The sequence below is a fragment of the Rutilus rutilus genome, assembly GCF_951802725.1.
Source record: "Rutilus rutilus genome assembly, chromosome: 22".
NCBI classification, from domain to species: domain Eukaryota; kingdom Metazoa; phylum Chordata; class Actinopteri; order Cypriniformes; family Leuciscidae; genus Rutilus; species Rutilus rutilus.
In genome coordinates, this window is record NC_140227.1 from 30,450,958 (window position 1) to 30,468,586 (window position 17,629).

General features: G+C 38.3%; 1 protein-coding gene across 1 annotated transcript; it reads left to right on the forward strand.

The window, feature by feature from the left end:
* Positions 1-7,165: 7,165 nt before the first annotated feature.
* Positions 7,166-15,988, forward strand: asb14a (ankyrin repeat and SOCS box containing 14a). Its single transcript, XM_084396073.1, has 10 exons — positions 7,166-7,306; positions 7,527-7,690; positions 7,777-7,829; positions 8,691-8,822; positions 11,395-11,553; positions 12,061-12,306; positions 13,280-13,451; positions 14,042-14,585; positions 14,663-14,816; positions 15,706-15,988. The coding sequence occupies exons 2-10, from the start codon at positions 7,563-7,565 to the stop codon at positions 15,882-15,884; spliced, it is 1,767 nt and encodes a 588-aa protein (XP_084252199.1). The 5' UTR covers positions 7,166-7,306; positions 7,527-7,562; the 3' UTR covers positions 15,885-15,988.
* The last annotated feature ends 1,641 nt before the right edge of the window (positions 15,989-17,629 follow it).

The following is a 17,629-nucleotide window of genomic DNA, read 5'->3' on the forward strand; positions in this document are numbered from 1 at the left end:
TTTCTGCAGGTCACACAGTAGTCTACAGATTTCTTAGCTAATCTGCAGCCTTTTACAACCCAAGCTCTCCTTCTCATTCTCAACAAAGTTCCAGCCACTCCTTCATGGTTTACTTGATGAGCTTCCTGAGCCAAAAGTGTAGACACATATGCATTATATGGTAAAATCGGAAACAGCAGTTTTGTCCTCATTGAAGATCTGAATTCTTCTTCCACAAACAATCAGTCCAGAATTTCCATCCTTGTACACTGCCAACCTACTAAGGGTAGTATCAGGAAAGACCACATTCTCTTGGGCTGGTAGAAAGAGATCTTCAAGAGCATCCTCCTGTTCACTTACTGTCAGGATTGCTTCATTGACTCTTCCTTCCAAAGACTTTACCTCCCACTTTGATGAACCCGAGGTCTTAGTTCTTATCTTTAGCCACTTCTTGACAGCTCGACGCACCCAAGCAGTAACTCTGACCAGTCTGGACAATTTGCTGAATTGTTCAACATCAAGTAACCTACTTGCTACTATGCCGTCAGACATCCTTCTTGTTGGACCAATCATATGCTCTTCCTCTTGATTTGCAGGAGTGCCTGAATCCGCACGGAGGTTCTTTACCATACTCTTCTCTCCGTCCTCATGAACACTCACTTTAACTTTCTGCAGGAGAACTGAGTCTTGCTTTTTCCTAGTCAGACTTCTGGTTAGTACTGCAGAGAATGCTTTCCTCTGAAGTTTGTTAATAGCTTCTCTTGCAGCAGTTGCAACCTCAGCAGCTGACTTTAGTGGCCAATCCTTTACCGGCCACCTCAAAAACATAGGCCCTCTCTGCCATGCAGAATCTTGTTCTAGGCCTTCTGGACTACCTCCCCTTGTAATAATGTCCGCAACGTTCAATTTGCCTGGGATCCACCACCAATCCTTAACAAGCGTAGTTCTCTGGATCTCTCCAATTCTGTTGGCAAAGAAGGACTGGTAGCCATAGCTAGCCCGCTGAATAGCTCCCAAAACTGTTTGGCTGTCCACCAGATGGAACCATCGGTCAATCTCCACTTGACAATGTTTTTCAATATACTTTCTCAGTCTGGCTGCATAAACTGCACCACACATTTCAGCCTCGACTGCTTCCCCTTTTTGATCCAAAGGAGTCAATTTGGCCTTGGATTCAACTAACCTCACTTCAATGCCTTGGTCTGTTTCCCACCTGAAATATGTTACAGCTCCATAGGTCTTATCGCTTCCATCTGAGAATGTTATTCCCAATGGTTTTCCTTTCCAGCCTCCAGGTGTTAAGCCTCTGGGAAACGTTATCTTGCTTAGCTGAACATACTCCTCAAACACTAATGGCTTCTTCTCTGAGGTTTTCTGACAATGGTATATCCCATGTATCTTTGGTCAAATTTCCACGTCCGGCTTCCTGAAATGCCTTTCGTACAAGGATGGCCCCTTTTTGCTTTACCGATGTGACCAGGCCAATCGGATCATACAGTCCTGCCACCTGACTGAGCAGCTCTCTTCTAGTCAGAGGATTAGGGGTTTTGGCCCTGACCTCCGCTCTAAGGAGGTTTTGTCCTACTCTCATCTTCTTTTTCCGCTTGGAAAAATTAATTTATGTCATGATGTAAAGTATATCCTCTTCTGCCAGATACCCAACTCCAAGGGCCTTGTTGTCCTTGTCCCTCAACTGGTTTGGAAGTTGCAGGATTCTGTTTTCTACTGTTGATTCTGACTCACCATCACCAGGCTTCCAACTTTGTCCTGACCCAGTGCTTCAAGAAAAACCCTCCAGCTCTTAGGATCTCCTCAACGCCTTCGGTTACTTTGTCCAGCTTTTCCTGATCATTGTGGGAAGTTAGAATATCATCTACATAACTATCCTCTTCGATGACTTTGCGCTCTTCATGCAGATGAGAGAACTTTGCCAGTTTTGCAGTTTCACGCATGGCTAACTGCGCAATGCACCCTGCTGGTCGGTCACCGATGTTAACTCTGGTGATTGCATACTCTTCTATCTCCTTACTCTGATCACCTCTCCACAGAAACCTATGTAGATGCATTTCTCTCTCCTCCAGCCATACAGAGTTATACATCTTCCTTATAGGGATGTCCCGATCTGATCCACGGCATCGGTATCGTGCCGATACTGGCCCACAACGCTAGATCGGATATCGGAGGGGAGAAAAATAATTATCCGATATCTATGATCGATACCTATTAGGGGTGGAACGGTACATGTATTCGTAATGAACGTACGTTCGGTGCATGGATTTACACGGAGAATACACGGCATAAAAATAAATAAAACTCGCGTGCACATTAATTAATGTGATACTGTTAGATACGCGCATAGACATATGCGGGAACGCGCGTCTGTATCGCTTCAAACGCTCGCTTTATCATTATACGCGTGCAGCGCGTCCTATTCGCTTTGCACGCGCGAATGGATTCAAACTGTTCAAGCATCGAACTAGACGCGATAGACGCGAATTTGACACTCTATTCGCGTTTGGTGTGAACGCAGCAAAATGAACAGGCAGCGATGTCAAGATTGCATTGCTGGAATGTGTGTGTGTGTGTGTGTGTGTGTGTCAGAGAGAGAGAGGCACGGGCGCGATCGAACAGTGGAAACATAAAAACATACTCCGTCATTTTCATACAGGACATCATTAAAACTGCAAAAAGTGTTTACACATTCTACATTGCATAAAAAAGAAAATCAAATGTGTTTTTAAAAGTAGTATTATTTTATACAGAAATAAATTATTTATAATTCAGATGAGAATAAAGTTAAAGTTAATAAAAATTTTAAGGAAACAAATATATTGATCTGAAATATAGCAAATTAATTTTAAACTCATTCAGGTACAATTACCAAACATATCTCAAGGTCTTTTGAATAAAGGGTGGCAGTCTTTCATTATCATCTGTTGTTGTGGACTATATACTGGAGAAGTATTTGTTCTCCATTTGAGTGAGATGTTTTTATGTGGCTAATTGAGCAAAGTGCTTCCATATATTTTATTATTAGTAGTATTAGTTCAAGAATAAAATAAAAATATCGGATTGATATCGGTATCGGCAAATAGCCAAAGCTGCGGTATCGGTATCGTATCGGAAGTGAAAAAGTGGTATCGGGACATCCCTACTTCCTTATATCTCCTAGGCCAGCATAAACTCCTCTCCTAAACCTTAGGAGAACAGCTCTGATCGGATTAAGAAAATCTGGGCCTTTTAGAAGAAGATCATTCATACTCACTCCTTTAAATTTTTGACTGCTGTTCCATACCAAGCGCACTGGAGTCGTAACTGAGTGAGGATTTGGTGCAATCAGGTGACTCACATACCATACTGGTCCATTCCAGGAATTCATCGTATCTTCAGTGAGCTTGATTGCTGCTCCGCGCTCCACCATTTCATTCATTTGAGTTGTATAAGCGACTTGCCACTCTGGTTCCCTCTTGAGCTGTTTTTCTGTTCTCAGGAATGTTGCCTCTACTCCCCCTCTATTATTGGGAAGGGAAGCTGGATCTTCAGTCCAGGGATATTTTGCATGCCAATGAGGAGACTTGCTGTGATCATCACTTTCTAGGTAGGTAAGACACTCTTTAATAACCTCGAGTTCTCTTTCCTCTGCCAATGTCATCTCCTTACCACCTGGCTGACAATTCCCACAGCGACAAGATCCACACATTTTGCCTTCTGGAAGCTTCTTTGGGGTGTTGGTAACAGCGCAGACTGAACAACCCTTAATGTACCGGGAGATATCCTGAGGCATAGAGGGCCACCAGTATCGTTGACGTAGGGTACGCCTGCTACCTGGGTGTCCAGAGCCCGGAGAGGTGTGAGCAGAGTCCAGAAGGGCTAAACGGAGAGGAGGTGGTACGTAGAGGAGCCCTTCTGGACCTCCCGGCGGAGCAGGGTTGGTAAGATTTTCTTGGGAGATTTGCTCGTCGATTTTCCAAGTAATGGGACTGACGATCATGGCTGGAGGGAGAATGGGTTCCGGATGGGTTTCTTCAGGAGAAGGATGATGAAGACGAGAGAGTGCATCAGCTTTACAGTTCTTGATGCCTGGGCGATATGTTGTGGTGGTCGGTGATAACTTCAAACTAATGGTTTGCTCCCTCCAGCCAATGTCTCCATTCTTCTAAGGCAAGCTTAATGGTGAGCAGTTCTCTATTACCAATGTCGTAGTTCTGCTCCGCCGGGGATAGCTTCTTAGAATAGAAGGCGCATGGATGGAATTTAGGAGGATCACCCTGCCGCTGGGATAGGACCGCTCCGACCCCAGTAGAGGAGGCATCTACCTCGACGATGAAGGGGAGATCTGGATTCGGATGAGCCAGGATCGGAGCAGTCTGAAAAGCTTCTTTTAGCTGCTGAAAGGATTTGGAGGCTTCTGGGGTGAAGGACAGAGACTTGGGCCGGCCTTTGAGGGTGGAAGTCAGAGGTGAGCTGATGAGGCTGTAATTATTGATGAATCTTCTGTAGAAGTTGGCGAATCCTAGGAAACATTTCTACATTTTTAAAAACCCGGATATGACCCCTGGGGTACCCCTTTTCTAACCCGAATATTTGGTCATGTAAACGCGTATCGGCATATCCCCATCAAAAGGAACATTGATTTGTGTTCTGCGCATGTTCTATTCGCAAGGAATCTTGGTCTTTTGAGTAGGGACGGCGCATACAGAAACCCGCGTGCAGTATACCGGAAGTAAACAAGAAGTAGAGGTAAACATGGCGAGACGCAGCACAGAACCACACTTTTGGAGCGAGGAGGAAAGCGCAAACAAAGGCGATCACTATCTGCCCCGAACTATTCATTATCCGCGTGCTGCTGCTGTTGTTGTTGTCTTTGGATACAGGAAAAAGAATCGGAAATGACGCATATTGCGTCTTAAGGAAGTCCGTACGTCCAGACGCTAACCGTGCGTCGCCGTTTACATCGGGATATTGCAAATTCCATGTATACAGGAGTAACTCTCTCTGCTCACGCATGTAAACGGGTTATTCCGAATGTTTCAGAAACCCAAATAGTGACCCTAACCCGACCATAACCTGGATATTGGCTGCATGTAAACGTAGTCAGTGTTTTTGTCTGGAGGGTAAGTGATGATGGTGCCTCACATCTGATTTCTGTGCAGTCCAGAATAACACGCACGTTCGGACAGTATTGTGCAAACTTTGGTGGCATTATTGCTTGCACCTGTTCCCTTGTCATCCAGATTGGTACTGAACCCAAAACAATGAATAGATAGTTGGCCCATGTAATTATTATTCTACTCACCGTAGTGGTACTGATGCCGAAGATGTCGGCAATCACCTTCTCCTTCATACCAACGGCAACTCGACACCAGTAAAGAAACAGTTCATCCACAAGTGCCAGCCTCCTGTTCGGGCTCGGTTTCTCCAATGCCATGACATCACTTGTCCTCTGAGCTCTGCTCCAGTAGACTAGCCTGGATGCTGAGGGGGCAACCGATTCCCAAAACGACCAAAACACCTTCTCTGATTGAAACCGGGTGTAGAACCGGAATTCCTCGTCAGTGGCACAGTATCTGTTGAAGTTTAGTGTGCAGGGCAGGTCCCAGTTGTCTTTCTAAACTCCTGACCTTAGCCTCCAGTTGCCTGATGGTTTCGGCAGCAGCATCGGCATTTAGTCCACCTGCGGAGTCGCGGGTGTAGTTGTGATCTCTGGCGCGTTCTTGATCCTCCGCGACTGTAACGTTAGGCTGTTCATCCGCTTCCTCTATAGCAGAGTCACTATTCTGAATCTCTCCAAGACGCGCAGTAACCCGATCAAAAACTGACTGGCGAAGAACGCGAGTGTCCCCCCAGCTGTTCCACAAAAATCGACTTGGTGTAGTACCGGATTGTAGTCTCTTCCGTCCACTTTTCCAGACGTATATGCTCTCCTTGTCAAAGTGCAAGCTGCACACAAACGTACTACCCCGACTTATATGGAACGAAGGACCTTCATCCCTCCTTATTAATCTCACCCAAGCCTTGAGGAGGTGTTCGTCCTTTGGAACGTAGTCATGACACATACAGCATTGACACAGCAAGACGACACAGTCAAACGACAAGGACATATGACAGGAGTAAGTTGAGTTGACAAAGACAAAAGTTGAGTCATGTGGGCAATCACATAGCATAGACAGACAGACATGGACATAGACAGTTCATAGACACATAGACATGGAAGACGACACATAGCATAAACAGACAGACATGGACATAAACAGTGAACAGACACATAGACATGAAAGACGACACACAGCATAGACAGACAGCATGTCGACATAATTTTGGCACAAATGGAATCCCATACTCAATAGGCATAAAGCAGCAGTAATGATGCCATGTCAGAAAACAATGGTATTTTATGATGCAGAATGACCGGCTGGAAGTGTGTGTGCGTGTGTGCGGACCATCCACCAAAGCAGGGGTTTTCAAACTGGATTATTAAAATAATTATTTATTATTAAAAATAAATAAAAACAAGATTAAAATAACTAACTGAAAAAATAAAATAAAAATTGACGTGATTTAAATTAAAACTTTTGATTCAAATAAATGAATAAAAATAAATAAATACATACAAATATAAAAAAAATAATAAAATAAGATTAAACTAAATAATTTAGATTAAATTTATTGAATCTTTTTTATTAAAATAAAATTGATTTAAATTAATGCATTTGAATAAAATTAAATAATTAATAAATATTTAAATAAAAAAATGTTTAAAAGGAAATACTGTTTTATTTAAATAAATATAATACATTTATAAAACTAAATAAATAAATAAAATGTAATTTAAATAAGCAGTGTAAAAATGTAAATAAATGTAAATAATAAAATAAAATTAAGATTAAACTAAGTAAATCAATTGATTTAAAAAAACTGATTAATATAAATAAATGAAATTTTATTTAAATAAATAATAAATTAATACATTTGATTAAAATAATTTGATTTAAAAAAATACATACAGTACAGTTCTACAGTGAGTAAAATATTAGAAATAAATATTTTGCACATTAATAATATTCATTTTTCACAGTACCGGTATTAATTGGGCCTTTATACATGACAACATATATCCGCCTTTTAAATTTTAGGACTGGGATCCCTCGCATGAGGATGATCATATTTGGGGGATTGGAAAGATTGAAAAGCCCTGCACTAAAGTCTCCTTCTGTGTCGCATGATCCGGTATTTATAGAAGAACTCTGACCTAAATAACCTAGTATGCAGTCAATGCGACCCCCCTAAACCACAGACGACAAACAACAACTCTAGCGGTCAGAAAAAGGTAACATTTGAAGCTGTCTGAATGTGTTAACTTTTGAAGCTACACACACTGCTTATGATTATTGTGCTAGGCCTGCATGTCATGATATTGACAGACTTTGACATGCATTAAAGCATTTATACATCACATTGATTTGCTAATGTTCGGTTTTAGACTTGCACGTGGAGTAATTCACAGTTTTCAGTGTGTGTGTGTTGTCTTTTCTGGACCGGATTCACAGGAGATCTGCCTCATCAACATCCGCACACACAGTGTCATGGATCTGGAAACATCCGGAGGGATTTCTGACGATGATTCTGCGACTCAACTCATGATCGAACAGAGTCTCCGGCAGAGACACAAGCGAACCGAGCTGAAGAAGTCTGTGTCTGCTGACGTCTGCAGGTCACAAACACACTCTGCTGTCCGTCACTTCAGAGTCACTGATGTTGCTGATACTGGAATGAGATGTGCTGTATTTGTGTCTGCAGGATTATTCAGATCAGCCCTGAGAGAGAGAAGATATTCAGTGCAATAAAGCATGGTATGAATGGGTGAATCACACAGTAACATATCTAGGTTATTTTCACACCAGAATCAAAATAAAAAAGAAGATTTATATATATATATATATATATATATATATATATAATTGTAACAATGTTTTCATGCCAAATACCATTTAATTCATTTTAGTTTAAAAAAAATATTTAAAAAATAATTTATAAATCAATAGATTAAAATAAATTAAAATACATTTTTATTTAAATAATAAAAAAATAAATACATTTAGATTTAAATAAAAAAATAAATAACTACATAAATAAAAAAATAAAATAAAAATAAATGAATAAAAAGTTAATTAAAGTAAAGAAGATTTAACTTAAATAAAATAAATGCATTTCTTAAAACTATATAGGTAAAACCGGTCTTAAAATAAAGAGAGCATTACGATTTTTTTGTATTGTGATGCAAATATTGTTTTACTTATTTTATACTTACTGTACATTGTCATTATTATTGCTATTGTTGTTGTTGTTGTTGTATTTTTTTATAACGCAGAACAAATTAGACATTTGATGAAATCAAAGCAGTTCAACAAATATCATTACAGATTTTTTTGGAGAGATGCATTTAATTGTCAATCATATCAATTAAGCAAAATATATTTACCTTAATATTCCAAAATGGTCCCAGGCTTTATAAATAATATTTTCATAAATAATAGTTATAAGTGATATATGACCTTGACATCTTCATTTCCCTTGAATATTACCATTATTATCATCACATTTAAACAGTAAGTGTAATGTGTGCAGGTTTATGGTAGTTTGTGTTGGTTTGCAGTAGCCATGAAGTTCACTAATATACCTGATCTGCTTCTGTTTGCTAATGTCTTTCTCAGGAGATGAAAACACTCTCCGTAAGCTGTGTGTCCATCAGCAGGCGTTCTCCGAAGAGGACGACACAGGCTTCGTGCCTTTACACGAGGCCGCCGTACAGAACAACCAGAACATCCTTCAGATCACGTTTACGGGTTTGTCGTGAGGAGGCACATCATTTGGAATCAGTGTTGTGTTTTACTCCTAGGGTTGCAAAGGGGCGGAAAATTTTCGGTAAATTTCCATGGGAAGTTAAGCTGGGGAATTTGGGAAATATTCATTACCACGGCAACCGCTTGCGCGTCCACTCTGAAAGTAACTGTACACATAAGAGACGGATAGATACATTATTTAAGGTTATTTCTATTCGTTAGAATATTGATATATGAGCTTGTTGTCAAGTAAGCCCCGTTGCGAGCAAGAGCAAAGGCTCTCTAAACTTTCAGTGTGCTGCACTGCTCTAGTTGACTTCTGCGCCTTCCCCCCCCCCCGAAAATATCACGTTAATTTTGAAAACATAATTCCTTTTGTGGATCCTCTTGGTCTTTCTTCATGTTTCTTTGACAAATATCAGTGTCTCAGTCTCACGCACGCTGCACGTGAGTTAACCACGCCTACTTATTTACATGTCGCGGTATACACGGAATAAAAAAATCTGTTACGGTTGACATTTTCTTCCGCGGTAACGATATATACCGTCATACCGCCCAGCGCTACTTATGTGGTAAATAGTTATGCTAGCTTATTTAGCATCTAACTTATCAGCTTACTATCTACTAGATGAATACATTTGTATGTGATATTTGCAATTTAAACATTTAATAAATATATTTCCCCATAATATCATCAAAACTTACTTCACTTTGTTTAGTCCACAGGCTCAAATGTGTGCCTTCAATAGTCTTGTGCTTTGGGCTTCTGTACATGTGATGGAGGCATGCACAGTGCCAGTAGGGGGTGTGGTCTCAATAGCCATGCAGTAAGCAGTGTGCTATGTGCATGTGATTGAGGAATGGCATGGATATTCAAGTGTATTTGAATGGCATCTGTTTGTTTTAGTCAAGATTATGCTAAAATATACTTTCCTCAACTATATTTAAGTTCCCTATGAAGAGCCAACCTTCAAATTTGAAAATTCCCAGTTTATTCCCGTTTATTCCCATAAATTCCTGTTAATTCCCTTAAATTCCCATTAATTCCCATGGAAAGTTTCCATCTTTGAAAATTCACAGAATTTTGCAACCCTATTTACTAGTGTTGCTTTCGTCAACGAAAATTATGACGAAATATTGTCGTCAATGAACCGTTATCACCTGACGAAACCGAGACGAGACTAGACGTAAATGCATGGTCATGTGACGATGACTAAAATACATGTATAATGCAATATCGTTGACGAATAAAAACGAGACTAAATGTGGTTTAAAAAATATAAACTATGCTAAAATGTCTCTTCATTTTCGTTGACCAAAACGAGACGAGACGAAATGTAACGTCACGACGAATGAGAGAGTTGTGCGTGAACCCATAGCTTTGTCGGCTTTAAATTCTGGATTGCGATCTGGTCACCCGATTATCAGCGAATTTAACAATATATTACTCCATTAGTTATTCTATTAAAATGTCTCATTGATATATTTGACACATTCATAATCATTACTTTTGCTGGTTCTTTGTGACAGCTGTTATGTGCGTTATGAACACATCACCGCATCAGCGCCAGAACATGGAGATTTTATTTTAGAGTAGATATAATCGCACAACCTATTCGATATTTTATAATTAAATAAACTAATCGAATATCCAAAAATCGTGACTCATCCCTGCATGGAATCTCTTGTTTCTTTTCCCAAATCTTCACTCACGTCACGTCTCACCCATTTTCTAAAGGTAGCCTATTATAAACGTTTCTTGGTTCGCTTTTAATTAGGCCTATTATATTCGTATTCTTTACTGTGGTAAAGTAGAAAAACGCTGTAGGACTGATAGCCTACATTTGTACTTGCATGTCAAATTCTTTTTTACACAGTTTGTGCTTGTTATATTAGACATTGGGCGCGAGTTTAGTTGTAAAGCGCGTTTCACACGTGTGGGTGATTTTTAGTTTCACTTTCTCTGGCAGCGCAATCTCAAACACAGCCTAAATATCTCGCCCTTGTGGAGGATAAAATTCGCTCTTCAAACCAATTTACATCAAGTAGAAAACACGAAGATATCATAAAGAGATCGATATCTTCGTGTTTTCCTGCTCGTGTCCCACATCCCTCTCAAAGCGCAGAGTGTATGTCTTTGTGTGGAAATATAAAACGATTTTTTTTTTTTTTTTTATAACCCCCCAACCACCGCCGGTAGTTGGTCCATTACCGCGGTGGTAAAAAAAACTGCCACCGTCACAGCCCTAAATATAGGCCTACTAAATAGCCTATAATAAGATAGACTTGTTTGAAATTCTATATTGACTGGGTTAAATAGAATTGCATTACTAAAAAGAGACTAAAATACAATTTTCATTGACTAAAACTAGACTAAAATGTCATCAGTTTTCGTCGACTAAAACTAGACTAGACTAAAAAGAGTATGAATGTGACTAAAACTAATAAAAACTAAAATGACAGCCTGACACAAAGACTAGACTAAAACTAAAATTAAAACAGGCCGCCAAAAACAACACTACTATTTACTCCTCATCTCAGGACAGGAGTAACTGTGATTTCAACTCTTCCTCAGCCTCTCCTGAGGATGCGAAGCACAGAAAGACTCGGCGGGGAAAGACCGCTCTCTTCTTGTCTGTGGAAAAGGGTCTTTTGGACAACGCTTGTTTCTTGCTGGACAACGGCAGCAGTGCAGACAGCCTGGACCAGGAGGAGGACTCTCCGCTCGTCGTAGGTCAGGAAAACAGCACTCTTCAGTCGGAGTTACAAACGAGAGGCGGAGTTTGGGATATAGCCTACTGTATATATAGTCCTTACTCTATCCCTACCCCTAAAACTAACCCTACCCATAACTTTTCCCTAAAATCAGAGGGAAATGACACTGATGTTGAAGCATCTCACGCTGGTTCTAAGCCTAAACTTGACATAAACTGTAAACTTGTCCCTCAAATCTGATTGGTTGATTGGAAAGTTGTTCTAGGATCAACAAAGATTTTGATCCAGGAACATGTGGTACTTGGTGAAATCACGGTCACCATATAGGTCATGTCGTGTGGACTCTAATAAAGTGAACTATTATACAGTTTACAGTTTAAATAGTAGAGCCACCGCAATAGAAGATTGAACTCGCTATTTAAAAAGCCTGATTTCATGATTGCAATTGGGTCTTTAAGTTTAGTTTAATCTTCCTGATTAAAAAAAGTATTTAAAATAATTAAATCAAGTCTTTTTATTCCCGCAGCTATCAGAAATAAGCACTACGACGTGACGAAGCTTCTGCTCAGCTTCAGCGCGAGAGTTGACCAGGAGGGGGCGCACCGCAGGACTGCCCTGCACGAAGCTGCTCGCCTGGGCCTGGACGAGTTCGTGGATCTGCTGTTGGAGAACGGAGCTCATCCTGACCCCAGAAGCTCCTACGGCCTGACCCCGTTAGCATTAGCTGCGCAGGCGGGACACCTGGAGATCACGCGCACGCTTCTCCGGAGAGGTCAGGGGTTATTAGAGTTCAGAGGTCAGGGGGGAACTGGGATGCAGCACAGGGTTATTAGAGTTCACAAAAAAAAAGTTAACTAAAATAACTAACACTGAAAGTAATAAAAACTGTATAGACATAGACATATAAAAAATTATGACGACAACATTACTAAAACTTTAACTACAATTAAAATGAAGCTGGAAAATCTAAAAATAAAAGTAATTCAGAATATTAATAAAAACTATAATAGTGTCTTAATCATACTAAAATAACTAGCTCTCTTTATCTGCGATGTGTGGCATTTACTTGAAAGAAAATAAACGTTAACTGACTAAATATACAAACGTAAACTTTTTTTATTTCACCCAGTTGCAACATTCCTCATTTTTATTTAGTTTAACTTGATGAATTTTTTTCTTTTTTTCACATTTAGAAAATACATGTATTTTATTTCACACATGATGTGAATGTGTTTAGCGTATTTTGGATGTTTTCTTTCCACTAGTCTGAAAAAAAAAAGACACGTGATGGAAGCAAAATCTCAAAATTGACCAGTGTTTTTTGGTTGTAGTGTCTTTCCTTAAAATATATTAAAATGTGTTTTATTTCCACAATATGCTAAATAAAAAAAAAAAAAAAATTGTATTTGTGTTAAAATGTTGTATTGTTGCACTTCCAAACTGTATTTTAAAGCAAAAGTGTAACTTTTAACAATGCACAATTTATTTTGACCCGACAGAATCTATTTATTCATACATTTAAAATGTTTTTATTTATTTATTTTATGGTTTTATTAAAATGCATTTAAAAACACGAATCAAATAAACAACTTTTAAAAATGTCTATTAATTTGTCCATTTAAAAGTGATTTATTTATATACATTTTTATGTTTGAATTATTAAATTGATAAATTGATTCTTCATTTTATTTTTAAATACCAAACATGCAAACACGTGCGTAATAAAAGCTTCTGTTGGTGTTCAGGCGCTGACGTCGAGTCTCAGGCTCAGGATAGCGTGACGATCCTGTTTGAGGCGTGTGCTTCCGGAAACCCGGATGTGATATCATTATTGCTGGAGCACGGCGCTGATGCCAACATCCCCACACACACCGGACACCTTCCCATACACAGAGTGGCCCATCGTGGACACGTGAAGTTAGTGTCAGTCATATCACACACATGGTTTCTTCTATGACAGTGATAGTCAAGTGGCAACCATAATTGAAACATTTCTTCTTGTTACTACATTCTCCGCTAAATTTCCCAAGTAAAATGTCCTTGTAACTGTTACACTCCTCCAACAAACACATATTCTCCGCTGGCGTAAACTGCACTGAGCGGTTGAATGCGCTTTCTCGATCCGACATGTTTTTTGTTTTGAAAAGTGTCTTATTTTACCCAGAATGCATTGCAGTGTAGTCCTACTTAAGATAGTCAGAGTCTTAAGTGCTTTGTGTAATGGTCTGATTTTGATGTCTATCTGAAGTCTGACTATCTACTATATCTAAGCCATAGTCAAAGTCTGTCTTTGTGAAACCGGCCCCTGTGGTGTCCACTACAGAGGACATAGCATAACGTATGAATAAAATATTATTTTTCAAATGTTTTTTTAACCATTTGTTTCTTATGCTCTAAACAATGTGATGACATGAAAAAAAATGACATGAATTTGAATTGAATACACCATCACTGTAAAGATCTGTATTGTATAAAGCGCTGTATAACTGACCGTGATGTGTGCGCAGGGCTCTGGCTCTCCTGATACCCATCACGCCGCTGGATGCGGTGTACGACAGTGGGATCAGTCCTCTTCACTCAGCAGCGGCTGGCGGACACACACACTGTCTGGAGATGCTGCTCAACGCCGGGTACGACCCCAACTTCATGCTTCATCCATGGGTTCGGCGTGGCTATGATGACAAGCGCCAGTCTGCGCTTTACTTCGCCGTGTCCAATGACGACGTCGCATCCGCCAGAGTTTTACTGGAGGCCGGAGCGATGCCCAACCAGGACCCCGTCAAATGCCTCCAGGTGGCGCTGCGTCTGGGCAACTACGAGCTCATTGACACTTTACTTCGACACGGAGCCAACGTGAATTACTTCTGCCGGGTGAACACCACTCACTTCCCCTCGGCCCTACAGTACGCCCTCAGGGACGAGGTGGTGCTGCGGATGCTGTGTAACTATGGTTACGATGTGGAGAGATGCTTCGACTGCTCGTACGGGGAGGGATCTCATGTGCCGAGTGGTTTTGAGGGCTGGAGTGACACTGTCATTAAAGACACCCTGGTGATTGATTTCGTAGAGTTTGCTGTCTGATTAAATGTGTTGTGTGTGTTTTGAACGCTCTCTTCCTCTCTCTGCAGTTCTGTGAGTTCATGTCGGTCTCGTGGCTGAAGCATCTCACAGGAAACGTGGTCCGCATCATGCTGGATTACGTAGATCATGTGACCATCTGCTCCAAACTCAAGGCTTTGCTCATGGAGCAAAAACAGTGGGCTGAAATATGCAGAATTCAAGGTTTGTACATGATAATAATAATTATAATAATATATTCTCTCTCTCTCTCTCTCTCTCTCTATATATATATATACATAAACACATTTACTATGTAAATCAGAAGTAAAAACATACAATACAAATGTTCTGATTATATCACGCACTCATATATATTTATTAAATTATTTATATACATATCAAATTTGTATTGTATGTTTTTTACTGCTGATTTATTTAAGAAATGTAATGCAGTGAAAAATTGCTTAAATTGAAATTTACAAGGTTTGTACACTAGCAATTTGTTTACTACTAATAATAGATATTAATTATATTATACCTTGTATAATAATAGTATTATATATTATTGATATTACTATTAATAATTGTATTTACTGTAAATTGTTCACACATTATTATTGTATTTGTATATATTGTATATGTTTATTGAATGTTTTTTTACTGTTTATTTAAAATAATATATTTTAAAATGAAAAATTACAGCTAAATTCAAGGTTTGCACAATAACAATTTATATAAAAATAATAGATATTTGTTATATTACACTTTATATAATATACTACTGTAAATTGTTACAGTGGATACTTGTTTGTATATTGTATATTTTCATTGTTGCATATTTTCATTTCATTTTCATTGCTGATTTAAATGAAATAATACTGTAATAAAGTTAAAAAAAATACTTTAAAATGAGAATCGCAATTGAAAATGACAAAAAACTGCTTAATTGTCCTGAAAATGTCTATGCAAAAAAAGAATGGGTTTTAAAATAAGCTTCGTTTTCCAAATACAAAATATATGAACCCTTTTCTTTTGACTTGTGCATGAAACTGCATTTTCTCTGCTCATGTCATGTTTTGATATATTCATATGTTAGTGTGTGTGTTGACAGAGAGCGTGCGCAGTCTGCAGCATCTCTCCCGGCTGAAGATCAGAGCTTGTTTGGGTCGACTGCGCTTGAGAGCTCCAGTTTTCATGAGTTTCCTTCCATTGCCAGACCGACTGAAGCGATACATCCTATACAGAGAATATGATCTCTACGCTCAGAAATGCCCAACGCACAGCAAATGACCCACAACACACACAATTACTGAATTATGAACTATAATGGACACTGTTACAGAATATACATTCTTTAAATACAGTTCTTGGAAAATAAACAAAGTCTTAATGTTAATGAATATGTATAGAACTCAGTAAATTGTTTAAATGTATAATTAATAAATAATAGCCACCTATGCATCTTTTATGAAGGAAAGTGGTCTTTAAAAGATAATTTGCTTTTTTTAAGAAGCACACCTTTGTAAAAAATTTTTTTTAATCTAGTGAGATTTTAAATTTAGGAGGCTAAAGTGTGTGTGCAAGATATATTTTAACATATGAAAATAAATTCTCATTAAATTGTTCTTTTTAAATGTATTTATTAAAAATGTTCCCTTTATTGAAATTCAAAATTTGACAAACATCAAACATATGTATGTATATATGTGTATATATGTGTATGTGTATATATGTGTATATGTGTATATATGTGTAAATGTGTATATATGTGTATATGTGTATATATGTGTATATATGTATATGTGTGTATGTGTGTATTTGTGTTGTGTGTATATGTGTGTATATGTGTGTATATGTGTATATATGTGTATATATGTGTATATGTGTATATAAAATGTATACATATATGTGTGTGTGTGTGTGTGTGTGTGTGTGTGTGTGTGTGTGTATAAATATAAACATAAAACATATACACAATAAATATTCAACAAAACGAAAAATAAAAATGTAAAATCTTGGTAAAGAGTAAAAAACACATTAATGAACAAAATATTTGTCTTATATATTAACCCCTTAACGCCTGAATTTATAAAGCTGTATATAAAAAAAAAAATTCTGTGTGTTTTTGACTTTAGGTAGATGGTAAATAATGTTGAGATTATCAATTTCACTTTTGCACAACAAATAAATAGAAATTTTGGTATGTTGCAAATTTGCGACAACAGGCATTTAGGGTAATTTTGGTATGTTGCAAATTTGCGACAGTGGGCATTTAGGGTATTTTTTTACAAAATGGAAAAATTAATAAAACACATTTTCCCATCTCAGGAATGTAGATTTTATTCATGGCACAAAGTTGTTAGAACTTATAAACTTTATACTTATAAACTTTGACAAATTAATGAATCTTGACAACAGCAAGAAACAAAACACTCTCCTACTCCCTAACATTGACAGTAGTTTTTATACATTCCATGTTACACTCTGTTTAACTCTTTCCTTGTTTCTCCAGTGCATACATTATATATTCTTATAGTGTTATATCCTAACATGCTATTTTTTGTGAAAAAAAAAAAAATACTTTTTTTTGGCTGAAACCATCTAAATACAGCATTATTATAATATGTAGCCATTAGGCTAATCCAGCCGTTATGGCCCAATGTCGCAAATTTGCTACAAACAGAAATCTACAAAGTACGTAAAAAATATTCGTCACATGAAGTCTATATGAATAACATAGCTATAGAAGCAATCAATAAGCTGGTACATATTTTTATCTTAGCACAACTTAACTCATTTTGGGAAATTTCTCCACATTTGCGCACTTGATATGCGGATTTTGCAAAACAAAATATTAGCTTCGGTGAACCGGATGTAGTTCCCACTCCGACCGCTCCTACGATAAACCAGTGCGTGCAAAATGTTCCTAGGTATGTATCGAATGTGCACAAACAGGCATTGGGGGAAAACACACGCTATCTCGCCTGCAGTCTGAATGGAAGGGGTTTGTTGCAAATTCGCGACAGTAGGCGTTA